At 44.1% G+C, this 21,867-nt stretch overlaps 1 protein-coding gene across 1 annotated transcript in view; it reads right to left on the bottom strand.

Annotated features, from left to right (window-relative positions):
* The window catches only part of CHST8 (carbohydrate sulfotransferase 8), a 362,065-nt gene extending 341,125 nt beyond the window's left edge, over positions 1 to 20,940 (bottom strand). Inside the window, exon 1 of the mRNA XM_089656955.1 lies at positions 20,712 to 20,940. Within this exon, the coding sequence (XP_089513081.1) occupies positions 20,712 to 20,826 (115 nt within the window). The 5' untranslated portion in view covers positions 20,827 to 20,940. The remainder of the gene's footprint in view (positions 1 to 20,711) is intronic.
* Positions 20,941 to 21,867: the final 927 nt, after the last annotated feature.

The raw sequence follows: 21,867 nt of genomic DNA, 5'->3' as shown, positions 1-21,867 counted from the left end.
ACACTATTTGAACTCCTGATGCTACGTCATCTATAATGTTGAACATTTGTGGATTCCTTTCATATGAGTTCAGGTGTTTCCAGTGAAAAGTACTGTTAATACACATTATACAAAGACGCTGCAGACAATTGTGCTCTTCCAACCTTGTGGTAACAGTTTGGTGAAGACCCTTTTCTGTTCCACCATGACTGTGCCCCAGTGTATAAAGCCATCTCAACAAAGACATGGTTGGACCAGTTTGGTGCGGAGGAACTCAAGTGTTCTATACAGAGTCCTGACCTCAACCCTACTGAACACTATTAGGATGAACTAGAACGCTGATTGTGAGACAAGCCTTATCATCTAACATCAATACCTCACCAATGGGCATAAATTCCAGCAGACACCCTCCAAAATATTGAGAAAAGCCTTCCCAGAAGATTGGAGGTGGTTTAAGCTGCAAGTCTACTCTAATGAGCACTGTTTTGGAATGGGAAATCCAACAAGCTCATACAGGTGTGATGGACAGGTGGCTACAAGCTTTTGGCCATACAGCATACCACCCAGAGATATAAATGCCGACATTCATTACCGGTGAGCCTCAAAAATGGGGCAACGAATCGAGAGAGAGCACAGAGGTCATTCTACTCTAAAGATCCAATCAGGACAGAGGAAGCTAATGGAGACCCACTGGTGCAAGGTGAGATAACAAAAGAACTTGAGGTACACATAGACTGCGGGAACCAATCAGAAGGGTGGAGAGAGGAAACACAAAATGAGTGCATCTAATCAGGAGGGAGCTGGGAGAGCAACAGAAAGGGACAGGGGAGTGCTGCATTGTCATTCACCCCTTCTATATCATTCTCCTCAATGTACTTAGCTGTCATACAGGATCAGAGTTGAGTATCAATGGGGGTGTCTGTGCTGCGAGCTGGTGTCTAGCTGTGCATCTTAATGATAACATGGCCCCCTGAAAACAGCTAACACCCTCGAAACACCCCAATTCCTGGCAGTCTCAGGCTTAGCCGCTTCCAAATATTCCCTAGTATGTACTTGACACAGATCACTTCTCCAGACCTGGCCTACAAAAACTGACACCTAAAGGGTGGGATAGGTAAGGAATGAAGATCTTTAAACCATCAAACTAAGTCTTTAAAATGAGTCTAGTGGCTTGAATTTGGCACCTCTCAGTGACCTATGGCCTGGTTCAGCAGCTCTCCACAAAGCAAATTAAAGGGGAAACCGGCTTTGAATAATTCACAATGGAAGGAGTTGCAAACACAGATGAGAGTCCAAGTATGTGATTTACTGATACACAAATGGCAAAAGTGCAAAGAGCCAACCAGGGGCGGACTGACCATTCGAGCACTCGGGCACTGCCCGAGGGCCCGGGGTCAGTAGGGGGCCCCATGAAATGCCCCTGGTACCTTTTATAGGCTTTTCTTGAGTGTGGGCAAGGACATAGGGGCCCCATGATCCCCTATTACCCGGGGGCCCCATGAGTTGTCAGTCCGCCCCTGGAGCCAACACATTTTGAGGGCCATACCATACCCTTCATCAGGGCTTTACCATCTATCACAGAATCTATGAATTCAAACAGTGACAACCTGGGTATATTAATCAGAGCAATGGAGATCTCTATTACATTGGGTCCAGAATAACAGCATTGTAGCTCTGAAATGGGTCCTGCATGTTAGAATTTTAAAAAGCTATATTGGCACCTGGATAGTCTTTTAAAATCAATGGATCCATAAAACATTGTAGATACTTGGACTCTATTCACATGTATTTGGCACTCCCTCTGATTTAAATGTAAACAGGAAAACAAAAGGCAGTCAACATGTTTCTGGGGCAAAAACTGTCCTTCATCAGGGCTTAAACGATGTCTATAGAAGTCTATAGGACTCAAAGCTAAAACTCCTGGTCTGAGTTGTCCGAGATAATACTCAACAGAGATTGCACCTGCATTAGAAGCCAAAATCCGCCATGACGCTTTAAGGTCAGCTTCCATTACCCTGTGACGTCCTATAATCGAGCCGGATATCGTATGTACTCTCCAGCGCCTCAGGATATGCACAGCCAAAAGGGAAGCCAAGGGTACCAGGACAGCGACAACCAAAGGAAATGCTTCAGGGGTGCAGCCCTCCTCAGACGGGGAAATCAGCCTCTGGATAGAGAGAAAACAGGTGGCGCACACACCTAGTGCATTATCCAAGGTTTATTGTAGGAGTGAAAGAATAATAAAAACATACTGACAGACGAAGCATGTATCTAAAAAGCATAGAAAAATTACAATGGCCACAATGGTGGGCAAGGTGTTCTCACTGTCAGTGCGGTCAAATGGCTGACGCGTTTTGGGGACGAATCCCTTTCCTTTTTGAGGCATCAACAGCAAGGCTCTTACTTTCCATACACCATACATCAGCATCAGAGGTTGGTCATCAGCTCTGAGGAAAGGGATTCGTCCCCGAAACGCGTCAGCCATTTGACCGCACTGACAGTGAGAACACCTTGCCCGCCGTTGTGGCCATTGTCATTTTTCTATGCTTTTTAGATACATGCTTCGTCTGTGAGTATGTTTTTATTATTCTTTCACTCCTACAATAAACCTTGGATAATGCACTAGGTGTGTGCGCCACCTGTTTTCTCTCTGTTCTATAATCGAGATCTAATCCTGCTGCCACTTTCCATGCGCATGAAACCGAACGTGAACCTGCGCTTATCAGGACATAAAGCCATCTCTCCAGGCCATGTGTTGGTGAGCCTGCCTTGTTCATCTTCGTTACACAGTACAAGAGAATAAAGTTTGACTTTTCAAAAGGTAGGCAAGGAGCGCAAAGGGCTCTGCATTGCAGGGTTGCAGTGATAAATGTGTAATTGTAAAAATGAAAGATATAATAAAGAAAAAACACACAATGCAGTGCAACTAAATGAGATTCTCATTTTCTCTTCATATACTCCCCACAAAAAGTCTCCCCGGCCTCGGAGGCAGAATAAGAGGTCATACATCATCTTCTCCGAGCCGAGATCAGATAATATGACGGTTACATCAATAGGTGGTTAAGCAGAACAGCTCTCCAGAAAAGGTTGCATTGTCTAATGTGGTTTTATTTAGTTTTGCTATGGAGCAGAAGGGCTGGACCATTACTTACAGCCGCAATGATAAGACGACGGCCGGATGGTGATGGATGACTCAGGAGGCCTGGGACGCAGTCTGCCGGGCTAAAGAGTGCAATATTAATTTCTCTGACTGCCCCGCAACGACCCTCCAGGTTTAAACATCAAACAAAAAGACGTCGTGTTATGTGACAGAGCTGGTAATAGGCCAAGTATTAAGCTGGCCATCGGTGGACACTTTATAAGGTCCACCTGCTGGTAGGCCAAACAACCAAGCATGGGCTTGGAGAGGTTCATGATGACTGTACAGGTCCATAAATAGAATATAAATGCTGGGCACCGGGTACAGTCTGGAAGACCATGTTAACACCTTCCATGGTTATCAGTGTCACTGGGATAGGTGTCCCCATTCAGAGATTTCCTTGCACTTCCTGTTGTGGTCAACCGTGGGACCACCTTCTGTCCCTGTGGTTTAAGTTCATGGGACAGGAAATGGGGGTAAATCCCAGAAGGGGAACAGACGGCACATGAAAGCATATCTAAAACCCAAACCAAAAATGTTATATATAATACATCTTAAGCTCCATCATTGGTGTTAGAGGGAGGAAAAGTGTTCCCTTGTCGGTGTCAGTGGGAGGAGTAGTGCTCCATCATTGGTATAAGTGGGAGGAATAGTGCTCCATCATTGGTGTTAGTGGGAGGAAAAGTGCTCCCTTGGTGTCAGCGGCAGGAATAGTGCTCCATCATTGGTGTTAGTGGCAGGAAAAGTGTTCCATTGTTGATGTCAGTGGGAGGAATAGTGTCCCATCATTGGTGTCAGTGGGAGGAATAGTGCTCCATCATTGGTATCAGTGGGAGGAATAGTGCCCCATCATTGGTATCAGTGGGAGGAATAGTGCCCCATCATTGGTATCAGTGGGAGGAATAGTGCCCCATCATTGGTGTCAGTGGGAGGAATAGTGCCCCATCATTGGTGTCAGTGGGAGGAATAGTGCTCCATCATTGGTGTTAGTGGCAGGAAAGTGTTCCATTGTTGGTGTCAGTGGGAGGAATAGTGTCCCATCATTGGTATCAGTGGAAGGAGTAGTGCCCCATCATTGGTATCAGTGGAAGGAGTAGTGCCCCATCATTGGTATCAGTGGGAGGAATAGTGCCCCATCATTGGTATCAGTGGGAGGAATAGTGCCCCATCATTGGTATCAGTGGGAGGAATAGTGCCCCATCATTGGTGTCAGTGGGAGGAATAGTGCCCCATCATTGGTGTCAGTGGGAGGAATAGTGCCCCATCATTGGTGTCAGTGGGAGGAATAGTGCTCCATCATTGGTGTTAGTGGCAGGAAAGTGTTCCATTGTTGGTGTCAGTGGGAGGAATAGTGCCCCATCATTGGTATCAGTGGGAAGAATAGTACCCCATCATTGGTGTTAGTGGGAGGAAAAGTGTTCATTGTTGATGTCAATGGGAGGAATAGTGCCCCACCAATAGTATCAGTGGGAAGAATAGTGTCCCATCATTGGTGTTAGTGGGAGGAAAAGTACCCCACTGTTGGTGTCAGTAGGAGGAACAGTGCTCTATCATTAGTGTTAAAGGGAGCAAAAGTGCTCCATTGCTAGTGTCAGTGGCAGGAATAGTACCCCATCATTTGTATCAGTGGGAGGAATAGCGCTACATCATTGGTATCATTGGGAGGAATTGTGCTTCATCATTGGTGTTAGTGGGAGGAAATGTACCCCACTGTTGGTGTCAGTAGGAGGAACAGTGCTCTATCATTGGTGTAAATGGGAGGAATAATGCTCCATTGTTAGTGTCAGTGGAAGGAATAGTGCCCCAACATTGGTGTCAGTGGGAGGAATAGTGCCCCAACATTGGTGTCAGTGGGAGGAATAGTGCTCTGTTGTTGATGTCACTAACAGGAATTATGCCCCATTGTTGGTGTCTGTGGAAAGAAAAGTGTCCAAAGGGCCAGATAAAGGTAAGCAAAGGGCCGTATCCGGCCCTCGGGCCACAGTTTAGAGACCACTGCTCTAAGGGAATGTTCCTTTACTATGGGCAGTATTAAAATACTGGATTATGGTCACCAGATGGAGCTGAGGTGCATAGGAAATGAATATTTCTTTGAAAAACGATACAATGTAACAATTCTAGAGGATGCTAAGGGGAATTAACAACAAACACAGGCTACATTTATTCGCTTATTCCCTTTAGTGTTTTCTAGGACTGTTACATTGAATCTCCTATTACAAAGATGTATGCATTTCCTATGCTCCTCAGCTCCATCTAATGGCCATAATGTAGTATTTTACTACTGCCCATAGCAAAAGAACATTCATTCAGAGGAGAAAATAGCCTAGAAAACATTTGTTTTATCTCAATACGCACAAAACCAATATACATGCAGATTTGCTATTTATGCATTTTTTTAATAAATGGACCCCTAAGTGATAGCCTGTATACACAATTGTATGGGGATATAGCCCTCTGCTCAAGTGACCCCTCCACAGTTATTTATAACTCCAGAAATATAAAGATCCTCTACTCTCTTACAAGGTCCAGGAATGTGGACTTTACATAAATTACATACCTGCCCATTCAAAGTCACTTGAATGGGCAGGAAGACAGACCATCTAGTTTTTTGAAAAAATAAAATACTGTTCTAAACTTTTTTTTCCCCTAATTTGTGAAAACAGCAGACCTTGAATTTTTTTATAATATGTTAAAACAGCCAGTTTTAGTCTCCTTTGGATGCCAATGGTGACAACACAGGAGCACAACTGGGAAACAGAGCCGAGTGTTGTCACCCTACAACAGGAAGTGCCTGAACATGAACCTTGATGGCAGGATCACCAGGGAATACTTTAATGAAAACTGCAGATTTAAAAAGATTGAAAATGACTTCTGAAATGACATGAACATGGCAAAGCTTCACAATGAGGGTCACATCTTAAAGTGAGTGTTTATCCCCAAAGGAACGCTGGCGGCTATTCACCCGCAGACCACCATGACACGGGGTTTTGGATATTATGGACTTTTCACATATTAAACAGACTTTTGATTTTGCACCATTTAGATATTCTAGCGCACTGCCTATTTAGCTTTTATAAATATATTTTTTGCTTTAGTACTTTACATATTTTCTGTATGTATTGTGATTGCACTTTTGTCTCATTTTCTGGCATTTTTATGTATCGAATGAAACATTCTGTTGACACACGGGCGGTTAGGAACTGCGGGCAACTCTAAATCATGGCAAAACGTGTGACGTGGCATTTTTGATGCCATTCACCCTTAATGGCATCCCAAACACAATGCAATTTAGCCGTATATATTGCACAACAAAACGCAGAGCGCCTGGCTTATGGTCAAAATGTAGTCCTTGAGCTTCTTTGGCGCAGCAAATGACTGGGCTGCCCTGTGCGTGACACGTGGAAACGCATGTGAACTGCGCTTTTATTATCGTCCACGGGAACCCATGTTCCCCCTATGTGATAAATGAGTGGGGCCCAAGTGGTTCATACACATACTTTCTGGTCACATTGTGCATGCAGCTTGTTCATTTTTGGGCTGTTGCGCAAAATTATTTATTCACTTTTTTTATTGCATGTACTTATATAGCGCCATCAGTTTACGCAGCGCTTTACATATATATTGTACATTCACATCAGTCCCTAACCCTCAAGGGGTGTACAATCTAAGGTCCCTAACTCACATTCATACATACACATACTAGGGACAATTTAGACAGGAGCCAATTCACCTACCAGCATGTCTTTGGGGTGTGGGAGGAAACCAGAGTACCCGGAGGAAACCCACACAGGCACGGGGAGAACATGCAAATTCCAGGCAGGTGGTGCTGTGGTTGGGATTCAAACCAATGACCCCAGTACTGCCAGGCGGAAGTGCTAACCATTTAGCCACTGTGCTGCCCATGTTAAAGCTTGTTTGAGATACAAGCAATTGGGTTTACTTTTAATTTAAAGAGAACCTGTCACCATTCCCATTCAGGCCAAAGTGATGGAGGCTCTGCAAAGAATCACCCCCATCCAGGGGCGGACTGACAACTCATGGGGCCCCCCGGGCAATAGGGGATCATGGGGCCCCCGGGCAATAGGGGATCATGGGGCCCCTGTGTCCTTGCCTAAACTCAAAAAAGCCTATGAAAAAGGTACCAGGGGCATCTCATGGGGCCCCCTACTGACCCCGGGCACTCGGGCAGTGCCCGAATTTCCAAATGGTCAGTCCGCCCCTGCCCCCATCCCTTTCCCAACCCAATGATACTCCTCTTACCAGCACTCCGGTCTCTGCTCCCTCCTCCATTGCAGCCAATGCTTCAGGGATTAGGGAACCATGTGACCTCCTCCCATGTGATGGCACTGGGGATCTAGCTGCCCATAGGGAGGCCCTCTCACTGGCAGATGATAAAAGGTGTTCTGGGGGTTCAGGTGGGGGGGGGGGGGGTGACATTGTCTCTTTAGAAAAAAAGCAGTTGTATTTTTTTTCCATCCTTAGAGATAACAAATATTAATTGTGTGACATCAACTTGGTCGCCAACTGTCTTGGAAATGTTATGGATAGGCAATTGCTATCCTGATATTGATCGGTGGTCCCAAATGAATAATAATGACTGCAGTAGGGAACGGACACAAAAAGATACACCCAGCATCTCTCCAAATACCGGTTACAATTATTTGGCACATTTGCATTTTTTTTTGTAACCGTGATTACATTACGTATCACATCGGTATTACAATTGTACGCAGCACATAGGTGGGATGGTGTCTTATTAGTGAGTAATTTGTGTGCAATTTGTTACTAATAACAAGAAAAGCAATCAAATAGATCCCTTGCCGCCAGCTGCAATAGATCCCCTGAGCAACAATAGATCCCCCCAGCAACAATAGACCCCCAACAACACAATAACCCCACAACAGATACAATCCAGCAACAATAGATCCCCCCAGCAACAATAGACCCCTGCAACAAAATAACCCCACAACAGATACCATCCAGCAACAATAGACCCCCTGCAACACAATAACCCCAAAACAACAGATACCATCCAGCAACAATAGATCCCCCCAGCAACAATAGACCCCCTGCAACACAATAGACCCCACAACAGATACAATCCAGCAACAATAGACCCCCTGCAACACAATAACCCCAAAACAACAGATACCATCCAGCAACAATAGATCCCCCCAGCAACAATAGACCCCCTGCAACACAATAACCCCACAACAGATACAATCCAGCAACAATAGATCCAACCAGCAACAATAGACCCCCTGCAACACAATAACCCCACAACAGATACAATCCAGCAACAATAGATCACCCCAGCAACAATAGACCCCCTGCAACACAATAACCCCACAACAGATACAATCCAGCAACAATAGACCCCCTGCAACACAATAACCCCACAACAGATACAATCCAGCAACAATAGATCACCCCAGCAACAATAGACCCCTGCAACAAAATAACCCCACAACAGATACAATCCAGCAACAATAGATCCCCTGCAACACAATAACCCCAAAACAACAGATACCATCCAGCAACAATAGACCCCCCCCCAGCAACAATAGACCCCCTGCAACACAATAACCCCACAACAGATACAATCCAGCAGCAATAGACCCCCTGCAACACAATAACCCCACAACAACAGATACCATCCAGCAACAATAGATCCCGAAAAGCAACAAGCGATTTCCCAGCAGCCAGCATCAATAGATCCTCCGTCGGCCAGCAACTATAGACCCCTCCCACAACAGTAGATCACTCCCAGCAGCAATTGGCCACTAAGCACCAATGGATCCCCCACCAGCAACAATAGACCCACCCTGCAACAATAGATCCCTCCCAGAAACAATTGACCACTCAGCACCAATTGCACTCCCCCCCCACACGCGCGCAACAACAGACCCCACAAGCAACAACAGATCTCCAAGTAGGCAGCATCAATACACCTTCCATCAGCAATAGATTTCTCCTTCCTTTTTCCAGCCAAAAAACGTTGATTCCAGTCTATGTGTGCATGGAGACATAGGATAACATTCTGGGGAGTTTATTGACTGTAGAAAATAACATAAAAACGCCCAAAACAGCCGCTGTAAAAACGTCTGCATGAGAACCAAAAATGCTCTAATGCTGAAGAACGCAGAAAAGCGCGGTAAATTGCGGCAAACTAGCGTTTCTCGGACTTTTTTTGCCAAAAAAAAAATTGGGGGGTAAAGAAAACCTCTAAAAAAACGCAAATGCGAAAAAACACGGCAAATCGCTAATACAAACACACTAAAAAACTCACGTTTTTACCGTGACTTTTTACAGCTAACTTTACCAGCGTTATCAAAACACCCCGTGTGCGGGGAGACTAAACCCCCTTGAAATTCAGCCTTGGAAACTATCCGGGTAAAAGCGTGATAATATGGATTGAAAAAGACACAAAAGAAGGTTCTGATGCTAATCGGAGACATAGAATACCAGGACACACCGTGATGATGATCTCCTGAGTAATTCCAGCCGAAATACGCCGGCATGTGCAGGAAACGCGATACCAAGCTCGGAAGAACGGACACAGATATACTCCTCGCTATCCGGGGGGACCTGCGGCTCTCCAAATAGATCATCAGCAAAGATTCTCTTACAGGAAATGGAATAGTGTGATTGCTACAATCCATAATAACGAGCAAATAATCCCTCCACGCAGGATCGTCCTCGCTCTCTCAATTAGCATCACTGAAAAGTGCAGAAAACTGGCTGTTTGCAAATGACAGGTCATCTTTAAGCCGGTGCCGTTGGGACCATTCCTGCCCTGGGAGTGGTAAGCAGGGATGGACTGACCATTTGAGCACTCAGGCACTGCCCGAGGGCCCGAGGTCCGTAGGGGGCCCCATGAAATGCCCCTGGCACTTTTTATAGGCTTTTTTGGGTGTGCTTTGAGTGTGGGCAAGGACACGGGGGCCTCATGATCCCTATTGCCCGGGGGCCCCATGAGTTCTCAGTCCTCCCCTGGTGATAAGCCAAATCATACAAAGTACCATCTGGTCAGAGAGAGACGGTCAGGCACAAGCAGGGGCAGACTGACCATTCGAGCACTCGGGCACTGCCCGAGGGCCCGGGGTAAGTAGGGGGCCCCATGAAATTCCTCTGGTACCTTTTATAGGCTTTTTTGGGTGTGCTTTAAGTATGGGCAAGGACACAGGGGCCCCATGATCTCCTATTGGCTCTGAAGAAGAGGTGTTTTCCTCGAAACGCGTCAGTCACCTGCTATCCAGAGGCCTCCATTCTCAAACCAGACCGTCCACAGGGGTTCCTGTACCATACTGCTGTCCAGTGTGACATGCTTCCCGCATTTATCTGATTTTACACCATTTTATTTTTGTGAGTATTCACTTTTTATTAATAAACCCTATTTTTAAGGTAATGCACTAGGCCAGTGCGCCTTCTTTTTTGTCTTTTATGTACAGTTTCTTTTGGATATCCTTGGTCTGTTGAGGGCAGCAAGGCCTGCATTACATTTCCTCTTCCATGTGGGGACCACCATAGCGGGGAGTCCACAGTTCATGCATTCGGTTGCTACATTCCTCTTTCATGATCTCCTATTGCCCGGGGCCCCATGAGTTGTCGGTCCGCCCCTGGGCACAAGCATGGACCGTTCACACCAAACACGGGTTTAAGAAAAAAAATATATAAGCAGAGGTTATATTAAAGTAGAACTAAAGGGAAAACATTTTATTATTTTTTATTTTGGATACAGCAAGGGAGGGTTTTTTTTCATCAACTGTGCCCAATTGTGGAGATTTTTCTTCACTTCCTGTCCCATAGCTAAACAGGAAGTGAGAGGAAAGCCCTACAAATTAAAGTTTCAGACATTTTTGTGTTTGTTAAAAGTCAGCAGCTACAAAAACTGCACAGCGCCGGCATCTCAACTGTGGGCACCAGGCTGTGACAGCTTGCGGCTTCACAGCCCAGTGCCTGCTGCACATGCTGCACCTCCTGATTGGTCCGGCAGTCTCCTGGGACCTGTGAAAGTGGTAACAAGAAGGGAAAAGGGGAGAGAGGAAAGCTGGGGAGTCCGCAATCGGTCACTGATAATAGAGGTGCCACCAAAAGGTATGGAAGGGTGCCACCTAACCAGGGGCGGACTGACCATTTGGAAACTCGGGCACTGCCCGAGGGCCCGGGGTCAGTAGGGGGCCCCATGAGATGACCCTGGTACCTTTTTCATAGGCTTTTTTGAGTTTGGGCAAGGACACAGGGGCCCCATGATCCCCTATTCCCCGGGGCCCCATGAGTTGTCAGTCCGCCCCTGCACCTAACCAACCAGCAAAAAAACAAAGAAAAAAGGCTGCACACCGATAGGCTAACCTCATTATAATTTAATTATTATTATTGTCCAATAATAAATTATTTTGAGGTTAGCCTATCGGTGTGCAGCCTTTTTTCTTTGTTTTTTGACCTGTGAAAGTTCCCAAGAAACTGTATGGGAGGGAGGAGTGGCCGAACTTCCGACTCACTTCGCCACAGCGAACTGAGCCGGAAGTGGGAGCGGGGACCTGTCAAAAACAGGTATCTGCTCTCCCCTCCCCCCCAAAAGGTGGCAAATTTGGCAGTGGAGGGGGGGAGCAAATAAGCAGAGCTTACACTTTTGAGTGGAACTCCGCTTTAAGGAGTTCCTAGGGGACCCCCAGGTCACAAGAACTAGTGTCCCCATTGAAAGATTTCTCCTCTATTACTTTTCTGGAGACAATTTCTATTACTTTTACTTTCAATAATAATGGTAAACAGGACAAATATAGAGGGAGAATCTCCTTAATGGGAACACAGACAGCAATAAAACCAGGTAAGTGTTATAATCCCTCTAGTGTAAACCAAGCGTGTCAAACTGGTGGCCAGCTGTTGCCAAACTACAACTCCCATGCGGCATTGCAAGATTGACAGTTACAAGCATAACTCCCAAAGGCAGAGGCATGATGGGACTTGTGGCTTCGCAACAGCTGGAGGGCCACCAGTTTGACACCCTTGGGACAGAGGAACTTACAAGACACTAAACGTGTTTGGGGCACAGTGCCCCAGGTCTTCTTTACTGGAACGGTTGTGAATGGAATGGTAGACAAACTTACTTCATACTTTGACACCCCTGCTCTAGACTGTCCAAAACTGGAAAAAAAAAGTTTTGCCTTTAGGCATACTTTAAACCAGATCAGTAGGATTAGACATACAGGCAGCTGAAGTTCTAAGCCAATCGTTGGGCTTGCCCCATGGCCTTAACCCAACATTGCCTCTTGAACCTTCCTATGGTCCAATGGGAAGCCTTGTTAACCAATTAGGAACCTCAGAAGTCAGAAGGTAGAGACCCTGACTTGAGTTTTGGCTGTAACTTTAGCCGCTGCGATCTCTAAGCTGCTTTCAACACCATGTTGACTGTGGTCTGCGCCTTTAAACCAAAGTCATTCTTGAAATGCTGAAGGCAATAGGCTTGCCATTTAACAGTATACATTTCCTTGTCCCTAAACATCATCAGTCACCTGTTTGCCTGCAGCCCTGTAAATAGCAGTTATTATGGTGCCGAAGCAGAATGTTGAACATTCCGACAAAAAAACGCCCTCTTCGCTCTTCTCCAAAGCGACTCATGAATGCAATCTTCCAGTGGAAGGTTTATCCAAATGGAGTGGGGAGGGCAGGCCGTACGGGGGCCATGCACTTTGCAAGATTTGCTTTCCTATGGATAAATGCAATCAAAGTTTATCTGTTCGCAGAAGCCAACCGGACGGGATTGTTTCAGCAGAAAGCAGAAGAAAATTGTAACTAATGTTGTGGAAAATGACTTGGATATTGCCTGCTCGGAACGGCATCACAATTAGGCTGCAATGGGAAGCACAGATAGAAGGGGAGACAAATGGAAACAAATCAACACAAACAGGCACTGTCAAGAGTACTTTACTGACGTAGAGTAATGAAAGCATTACTTAAGGTTCTCTCTGCGTGCCGATACAATCTGCTCCGGCTGAGGACGCCGCTCTATGCCAACACTAAGCAAATCAGCAGCTATGAAAGACATTTACTGGGACACTATAGGTAAAATAATTATATATATATATATATACACACGCACACACACAGTGCCTCGAGAAGGTATTCATACCCCTTGAAATTTTCCACATTTTGTCATGTTACAACCAAAAACGTAAATGTATTTTATTGGGATTTTCTGTGATAGACCAACACAAAGTGGCACATAATTGTCAAGTGGAAGAAAAATGAGACATGTTTTCCAAATTTTTTACAAATGAATATCTGAAAAGTGTGGCGGCATTTGTATTCAGCCCCTCTGAGTCAATACTTTGTAGGACCCCCTTTGGCTGCAATTCCAGCTGCAAGTCTTTTTGGGGATGTCTCTACCAGCTTTGCACATCTAGAGAGGGACATTTCTGCCCATTCTTCTTTGCAGAATCGCTCAAGCTCTGTCAGATTGGATGGAGAGCGTCTGGGAACAGCAATTTTCAAGTCTTGCCACCGATTCTCCATTGGATTTAGGTCTGAACAGTGACTGGGCCATTCTAACACATGAATATGATTTGATCTGAACCATCCATTGTAGCTCTGGCTGGATGTTTAGGGTCGTTGTCTTGCTGGAAGGTGAACCACCACGTTTCACGGTGGGGATGGTGTGTTCAGGGTGATGTGCAGTGTTAGTTTTCTGCCACACATATAGCGATTTGCTTTTAGGCAAAAAAGTTCAATTTTGGTCCCATATGACCAGAGCACCTTATTCGACATGTTTGCTGCGTCCCCCACATGGATTCTCACAAACAGCAAACAGGCCTTCTTATGGCTTTCTTCTTGCCACTCTTCCATAAAGGCCAGATTTGTGGAGCACACAATTAATTCTTGTCCTGTTGACAGATTCTTCCATCTGAGTTGTGGATCTCTGCAGCTCCTCCAGAGTTCCCATGGGCCTCTTTGCTGCTTCTCTGATTAATACTCTCCTTGCCCAGCCTGTCAGTTTAGGTGGACGGCCATGTCTTGGTAGGTTGGCAGTTGTGCCATACGCTTTCCATTTTTGGATGATGGATTGAACAGTACTCTGTGAGAAGTTCAAAGCTTGAGATATTTTTTTATATCCTAAACCTGCTTTAAACTTCTCCACAACATTATCCCTGACCTGCCTGGTGTGTTCCTTGGCGTTCATGATGCTGTTTATTCACTATATTTCTCTAACAAACCTCTGAGGGCTTCACAGAACAGCTGTATTTATACTGAGATTAAATTACACACAGACAGACTCTATTTACTAATTAGGTGACTTCTGAAGGCAATTGTTTGCACTAGATTTTAGTAAGGGGTATCAGAGTAAAGGGGGTTGAATACAAATGTATGCCGCACTTTTCAGATATTTCTAAAACATTTGAAAAATAATTTTCCTTCCACTTCACAGATATAAGTCTTTCAAATCAGGCAGCTCTGTGTGGCATAGTAAGCCCATTTTTTCTGAATTCTACACTATATGGCCCAACCTATGTGGACAACCCTTCAAATGATTGGGTGAAGACGTTCGAAGTGAGGGTACTGTTCATGAAGGTAGACAATTGTATGCTTTCAACATTGGAAAACATTTTGGGGAAGACCCTTTTCTGTTCCACAATGACTGTGCCCCAGTGTACAAAGCCAGCTTCATAAAGGAATGGTGTGACTAGTTTGGTGTGGAGGAATTTGAGTTTCCTGCACAGAGCCCTGACCTCAACCCTATTGCACACCTTTGGGATGAATTGGAATGCTGATGTTGAGCCAGGTCTCCTCCCATCCAACATCAGTACCTGACCTCACAAATGGGCACAAAGTCCAACAGATGCCCTGCAAAATGGAAAGCCTTTCAGGAAGAGTGAAGATTGGTATAAGGGGTCCAACTCTCCATCTTAATGACCATGGGTATGGAATGGGATGTTCAACAGGCCCCTATAAATGCAGTGGTCAGGTATGTGTCTACCAACTGTTGGAACTCAAGTGGCCTGGGAAGAACCCTTTCTTCAACCCTACTAAACCCCTTTAAGATGGATTGTGGCAGATGATGGATTGTGCGCCATGTCTTCTGATCCAACATCAGTATCTAAGGTCACAAAAAAGGGCCCACTCCAGAATCTTGCAGAACATCTTCCAAGAGAAATGGAGGATGTTACAGCCACAAAGAGAGACCAACTCCATATTAATGGCCATGGAGAAGGGGCGACTCCATATTTAGATTTAGATTTAGAATGGGCTGTCCAAACAGGCACAAATTCCGACAGACACACTCCGAAAAGCCTTTCCAGAAGAGTGGAGGCTTCTATAGCCCCAAAAGCCCAAAAGGGGGGAAACTCCATATTAACAACCATGGTATTGGAACAGGATGTTCAACAAGGTCATCTAGGTGTGATGGTCAGGTGTCCACAAAGCTTTGTCTAGAAGATAAATAAATTACTGTACATATATATATATATATATATATATCGGGTAAAATAAGTATTGAACACGTAACCATTTTTTTAGGTAAATATATTTCTGAAGGTGACTATTGACAATTTTCACCACGTTAGTAACAGCCCATGCAATTTATTTATTTATTTATTTCAGGTACTTATATAGCGCCGTCAATTTAAGCAGCGCTTATCCATACATACAAACAAACCAAAACAAATGAGTTCAGAAATTGAGTTATGTGTAATAAAATGGAATGACGCAGGGAAAAAGTATTGAACACATGAAGAAAGGGAGGTGCAAAAAGGCATGGAAAGCCAAGACACCAGCGAAAATCTATTTCGGTAGCTATTTTGTCCCATTTCAACTTCTAGTACTCTACTGGGTCAACATATTACTATAATTTACATATGAATAGAATCTGCTTAAAGTAAACCTTCTAAAAACAAAACAGAGTCCAGGAAGTAGATGGTGACCCTGGCTGATACCTGAACAAAGATTGTGCTGTCCTTCTGGAGAGAAGAGCAGATGAAGGCATTGTCAGGGGGAGTCCTGTGATCACTGTGAGAGGTAATAAATACCTCGGAGTGTTACACTGATGCAAACTCAGCATGAATATATATATATTTGATGTTAGGTTTACTTTAAGATGTGCCTCCTTGTCCCCAGCAGTTTGCAGCTCACAGGTGATGCCATGTTCTTCTGGTGAAGTGTGAGCAGTACCTTAGATGTAAAAATTGGTTTATGCAGACTGCTCGCATCCAAATAGTTATTTGTATTCAATATCAAACGGTATCAGCTGGATTTTATTTCATTTGGACATGATTTGCATATATATTACATTTTAAAAGCCGCGTGTAAAGCTTTGTGAAACATTTCTAGAGCAGGCCCCGATGATAATGTGACATTTGCTAGGGGCCGAGGAACCATGGAGGCTGCAAACCAGCAAAATTTGTGACGAAAGAGCTGCAGAAGCTTTTTATCCTCTACATGTACCCGGTTTCATATTCCGTCCTGTTGATACCATAGACACAGCCATAATGGATCTCAGGGTTATGGTCCTAGTGGGGAACGTCAAGCTGAAGTTTAATCTGCTTATACTTTGCCTTCCCTGGTTCCTCCCTCCCTCCTTATCAACATGTTAATGACATTTTTACCTAAAATATTTCTTTTTTCATTACATATCTAGTGTTGGACTCAGGGAGAACATCACTAGGTCTCTCTATGCAGTGCAGGCAGATCCACCCAGATGTGGGTTGACATAGGTGGACATACTGTACATCTGTTTCGTCCATAGGGAATATAAAAAGATGGAGAAAAAAAACGAAGCAGACATGAATGTCTCCATTCTGATCTGACTCAACAGGGGATCAGTCTATGGATTCCCTGCTGAGAGACAATGGAGGTGCCCATATAACGGGGTGTAAGCTGGGACAAAATCCTCATGTGACACATTACAACTCTAAACTGATTATTTTTTGTACCATACCCCTTGGACAGAACACTAAGAGAACGGGTGCCAACCATTCACAACATCCAGAAGAACCCTTAGCAGCCATCTGTATAAAATTACAGACATCACCCACCAAAGAACCCTGAAGAAAGGGGGGTAGGTGATACCCTGAAATATGTCACCTGTTTTTACAAAGAATAACACCAATAACAATGATTTCCTTTCAACTGAAAATGTCTTGAATTTTCCACTACAGATGAAAGCAAGACTGTCACACAGCCCAACACAGCCTTTTTCAACCTTTTGAACACGGAGGAAGCCTTGAAACAACTTTCCAGGTTCAGGGAACCCCTGCTAATAATTACTATGTCAATAGATCGCAGTACACTAGTGTGATGGTCATTAAGAGGAATGCTCTTTACATTTGTTGGAATTAGGAAAATAACCCCCCCCCTTAAAGATAGCTAAAAAGGTAATTGTTAATAGTGGTTTCCCATCTGAGAGGCAGAGGTTTCTCATTGCTCAAGCATCCCCTGCCAGCCCTGGAGGAACCCTGGTTGAGAAAGCCTGGTCTTCAGACAATAAGAGGTTATCTCCTTAATTCCAAACTTTCCATTTCCATTGACTGCAAACATTACACTGCTTTTATTGGATCTCTTAAAAGCTGAAGAACTGAACCAAGATCCACCAACCACCTACAAACTGATACATTGAAAACAGTCAACCAAAGAAAGAGGTGAGGGTTAAATAAGGCCCATCTTAGGTAGCTCAATTGGGATGCTCAAAATTGCTTTTAATGGGCTGGGTACATGGGTATCGATATGAATCAAAACTCCTTCTGCCCCATACAATTTAATAGATTTCATTTAATAGGAATTCATCACCTTGAAAAAGTTTGGGAGGAGGTCAACTGTGGGTAAAAGGACCTGTGAAGGAACTCTGATGGAACTCAGAACTGTCTCAAACTGATCTTAAACACAATGCATGCTGCATTCACCCATCTATACAAACAATGAATTTGAGTTGCTACATAAGAGATGTTCAATAGTGCAACTGAGCGATTGATCTACACTTGCAAAATGCAGCAATTTAATCACATAGCAGAAGCTGTTAGCAACTGATCTCATCTCTTCTCCTCCATAGGCTTCAAAGAAAGTAGGACATACCTCAACAATCACTCATTTAGGAAATTATTGGGCAATTTTTCCTATTAAAGTATACCTTGTGAGATTAAAGTGTATGAAAAGAAGAAGCCGTCACTTCGGGCGAACACTCTACCCCCACCCGTGGGATTAGGTGCTGGCCGTATAGGTCCCCAATCTCAGTTTATGCAGAACAAGAAATCCAACCACACTCTGATGACGTCAGCCATAATACATTTTTATTGTTGTGTACTTAAAAAGTCCACCTTGATGCCTCCTCCATAGAGATTACAGTGTATGACTGGCCAAAATCCTGTACACATGAAAAAAAAAATGCATATTTTCCCATGTTTTATCCCTTTTTTTGCATATCCACTTAAGGACCAGACTTTTTCTGGCATTTTATGTTTACATGAAACAGTTTTTTTTGCTAGAAAATTACTTAGAACCCCCAAACATTATATTTTTTTTAAAGCAGAGGCCCCGGAGAATAAATTGGTGGGTTTTTGCTATGTATACAATATTTGCGCAGTGGTTTTTCAAACAAAATGTTTTGGGGAAAAATAAATTATTTGAATTTTAATGCAAAAACACAATACATAACCCATTTCTTTTGTAAAATATATAAAATGATGTTATGCCGAGTAAATAGATACCAAACATGTCACTCTTTAAAATTGCACACGGCCGGGCAATGGCGACAAACTGCGAACATTTTACTATTTATAGTGAAATAGTCCAATAGACTAGCCGACTAGCCGGTCAGGACAGGCGGAAAACAAGCACAGTCAGAGAACGAAGCCGGGGTCGGTACACAAGTAGTCAATGCAGGATACAGGCAATAGCAACACACAGGAGCTCACACAACTAGGCAGTTGCTCAGGCAAAGTGGCCTAGACTGAGCATATCTTATATAGGCAGGCAAACAAAGAGACAGGCCAGGAAGTGATGGAAGGGAAGGAAAAAAAACCCAGAGAACAGCAGACGATGCCCATAGGTGAACACAGACAAACACACATGTGAAAGGGATCAGGAACAGCACTGCAGCAAGGAGGTAAGAATACACAAACAAGAAACTGCAGGCTAACTTGTTACAGATGACCATCGCAGATAGGCAACTAGTAAGTTGATGACTGTAATACTCTCATAAGAGATCTAAATTAATACATTAACATCAGTTAGAAAAGCATATCTGGATTATCTGATCTCAAAGTTCCGTGTGAGCCCCCAACTACATTAGATTGTCCATTTACTTTTCCCCACACAGCGTGGGAGAGTAAGGGCAAGACTCTGATTGGCTGTTTTAGGGAACACAGCCAGCAGATGTCCACCACAGCCAGGCAACTAGTAAGTTGATGCCCATAATCCTCACATAACACATCCACATTAGTAAACCATTATCACATAAACCAGGAAACCTGAAATCTCCCATCTCAAAATCCCATATCAGCCCCCAGCTATAGCAGATCTTTTCTTTTCTTTTCCCTGTACAGCATGGGAGAGTAAGGAAAGAACTCCGATTGGCTATCTTGGTAACACAGACAAAGGATGTCCACCAAAGCCAAGCAACTAGTGAGCTGACGATCGCAATTCTCTCATAACATATCCACATTATTAAACCAACATCACATGGAAAAGCAAATCTAGAACCTCCCTTCCCAAAATCCCGTAGGAGCCCCCAACTATGACAGATCATCCCTTTACTTTTCTCCATGCAGCATGGGAGAGTATGGGAGATACTGTTATTGCCTGCTTTGGGCAATACGGACAGGCACACTGATGAGCCTTTTTCACAGTACATAATTTTAAAGCCTAACTCCAGCCATATTTTTTTCAGTCTGGATAAAGTGGAGAAGAGTTAATATTTCTGCCAGATTCTTATGGTCTGTGACCCTATATCATTGCCGGATCTATCCGGTCTTATCTGGGGGTCCAAACACTTTCCTTGTATCCTTGTGACTATTGCACTGTGTTTGTTGGGCTGGGCTTCAGTGGTTCATTATAGGGTCCACCCTGCTGATGACACTGGTCAAGCTGGGTAGGGGCAAGAAGAAAACCTGGGGGCACAGGCCACCCCAGCACCCTCCCCTAGATATGGACATGTCCTATATGGGAGGTTACCTCTTATCTCTGATATTAATACAAAAATTATGGAGTACAATTGCCACCAGAGACAAAAATGTTGTTGGATGTTCTAAGCTTTCTTCATTTTACTGAAGTTATGTCCCTGATCAAGGGATTTCCCATCATCTGGAAAGTTGACAGCAGGGGTGGACTGACCATTTGGGAACTCGGGCACTACCCGAGGGCCAGGAGTCAGTAGGGGGCCCCATGAGATGCCCCTGGTACCTTTCATAGGCTTTTTTGGGTGTGTTTTGAGTGTGGGCTAGGACACAGGGGCCCCATGATCCCCTATTGCCTGGGGGCCCCATGAGTTGTCAGTCCGCCCTTGGTTGACAGAGTATCTAATCCTTCCCCAAATTTACCAGCTTTGGCTGAAATCAGGCTCTAAATACAGCATAAAATGACTTAGACAAGAAACAAAAAAAGAAGGTCTGACCTGGAGCCACTCCGTGCTGGTGAACCATTTCCACGGGATCTTGTAGGTGGATAAAAACAACGAGGCCGGCAAGTCCAAACAGCAAGATGAAGGAGAACATGCATGTCAGCCTCATAATTACTCCTCTCCGTTCAGTCCTGAGACCAGCCAAGAAAATATACCATTCCAGCCACCATCAGGAGTCCATCTGCTCTCATTTTCTCATCTTCTATCCTCTGTCCTGTGCAGCACCACTAGAACACACAAAGAAATACATAGGCTTTAAAGTGGACAGATCATGAAAACGTACTCTTTGCCATAATCAACAGAGCATTGTGAGTGCTTCATGTCATTAGAGACTGCACTAGCACTGCAATATGAAGGTATTGCACGAATATTAATATTTACACATATGGTATTTGTTATGCGTGGCATTGATTAATGATTGTCAAATGATTAGTGCTGGTAGGACGCACTCATGGAAGGTCGCAGACAGACCATTTATCACAAAAATACTTATGACCACCCTTCTTTGCTTAGATCTGAATACAGTATAGTTTCATTGACAGATTCTGTACAACCCTTGTGGGTAAATGAACTGGCTGCACCACCACTGCATATTTTTTCAATAAACTTTATAGCAACAACATCTCTGTGTAAGAGATGTCAGGCTCCTCCCCTTATTTGTTTTGCCTTAAATGATAAGTTCAAAAAAAAAAAAAATATATATATATATATAAATTTTGCCATTGTGCTGCCCAATATATATATATATATATATATATATATATATATATATATATATATATGGTTAGCACTTCCGTCTGGCAGTACTCGGGTCATTGGTTCAAATCTCAACCACGGCACCACCTGCCTGGAGTTTGCATGTTCTCCCTGTGCCTGCGTGGGTTTCCTCCGGGACTCCGGTTTCCACTCCGAAGACATGCTGGTAGGTGAATTGGCTCCTGTCTAAATTGTCCCTAGTATGTGTATGTATGAATGTGAGTTAGGGACCTTAGATTGTACACCCCTTGAGGGTTAGGGACTGATGTGAATGTACAATATATATGCAAAGTGCTGTGTAAACTGACGGCGCTATATAAGTACCTGAAATAAATAAATAATTAGACATGTGGGTGCCAGCAACACATGATATATAGTAGAGTCTGGTAATTGC

Source organism: Staurois parvus, unplaced genomic scaffold (assembly GCF_062004578.1).
Source record: "Staurois parvus isolate SC_StPar_1 unplaced genomic scaffold, SC_StPar_1.0 ptg000952l, whole genome shotgun sequence".
In the NCBI taxonomy this organism is placed as follows: Eukaryota; Metazoa; Chordata; class Amphibia; order Anura; family Ranidae; genus Staurois; species Staurois parvus.
Note: the sequence above shows the minus strand (reverse complement) of the source record. Positions and strands in the feature narration are given on the sequence as shown.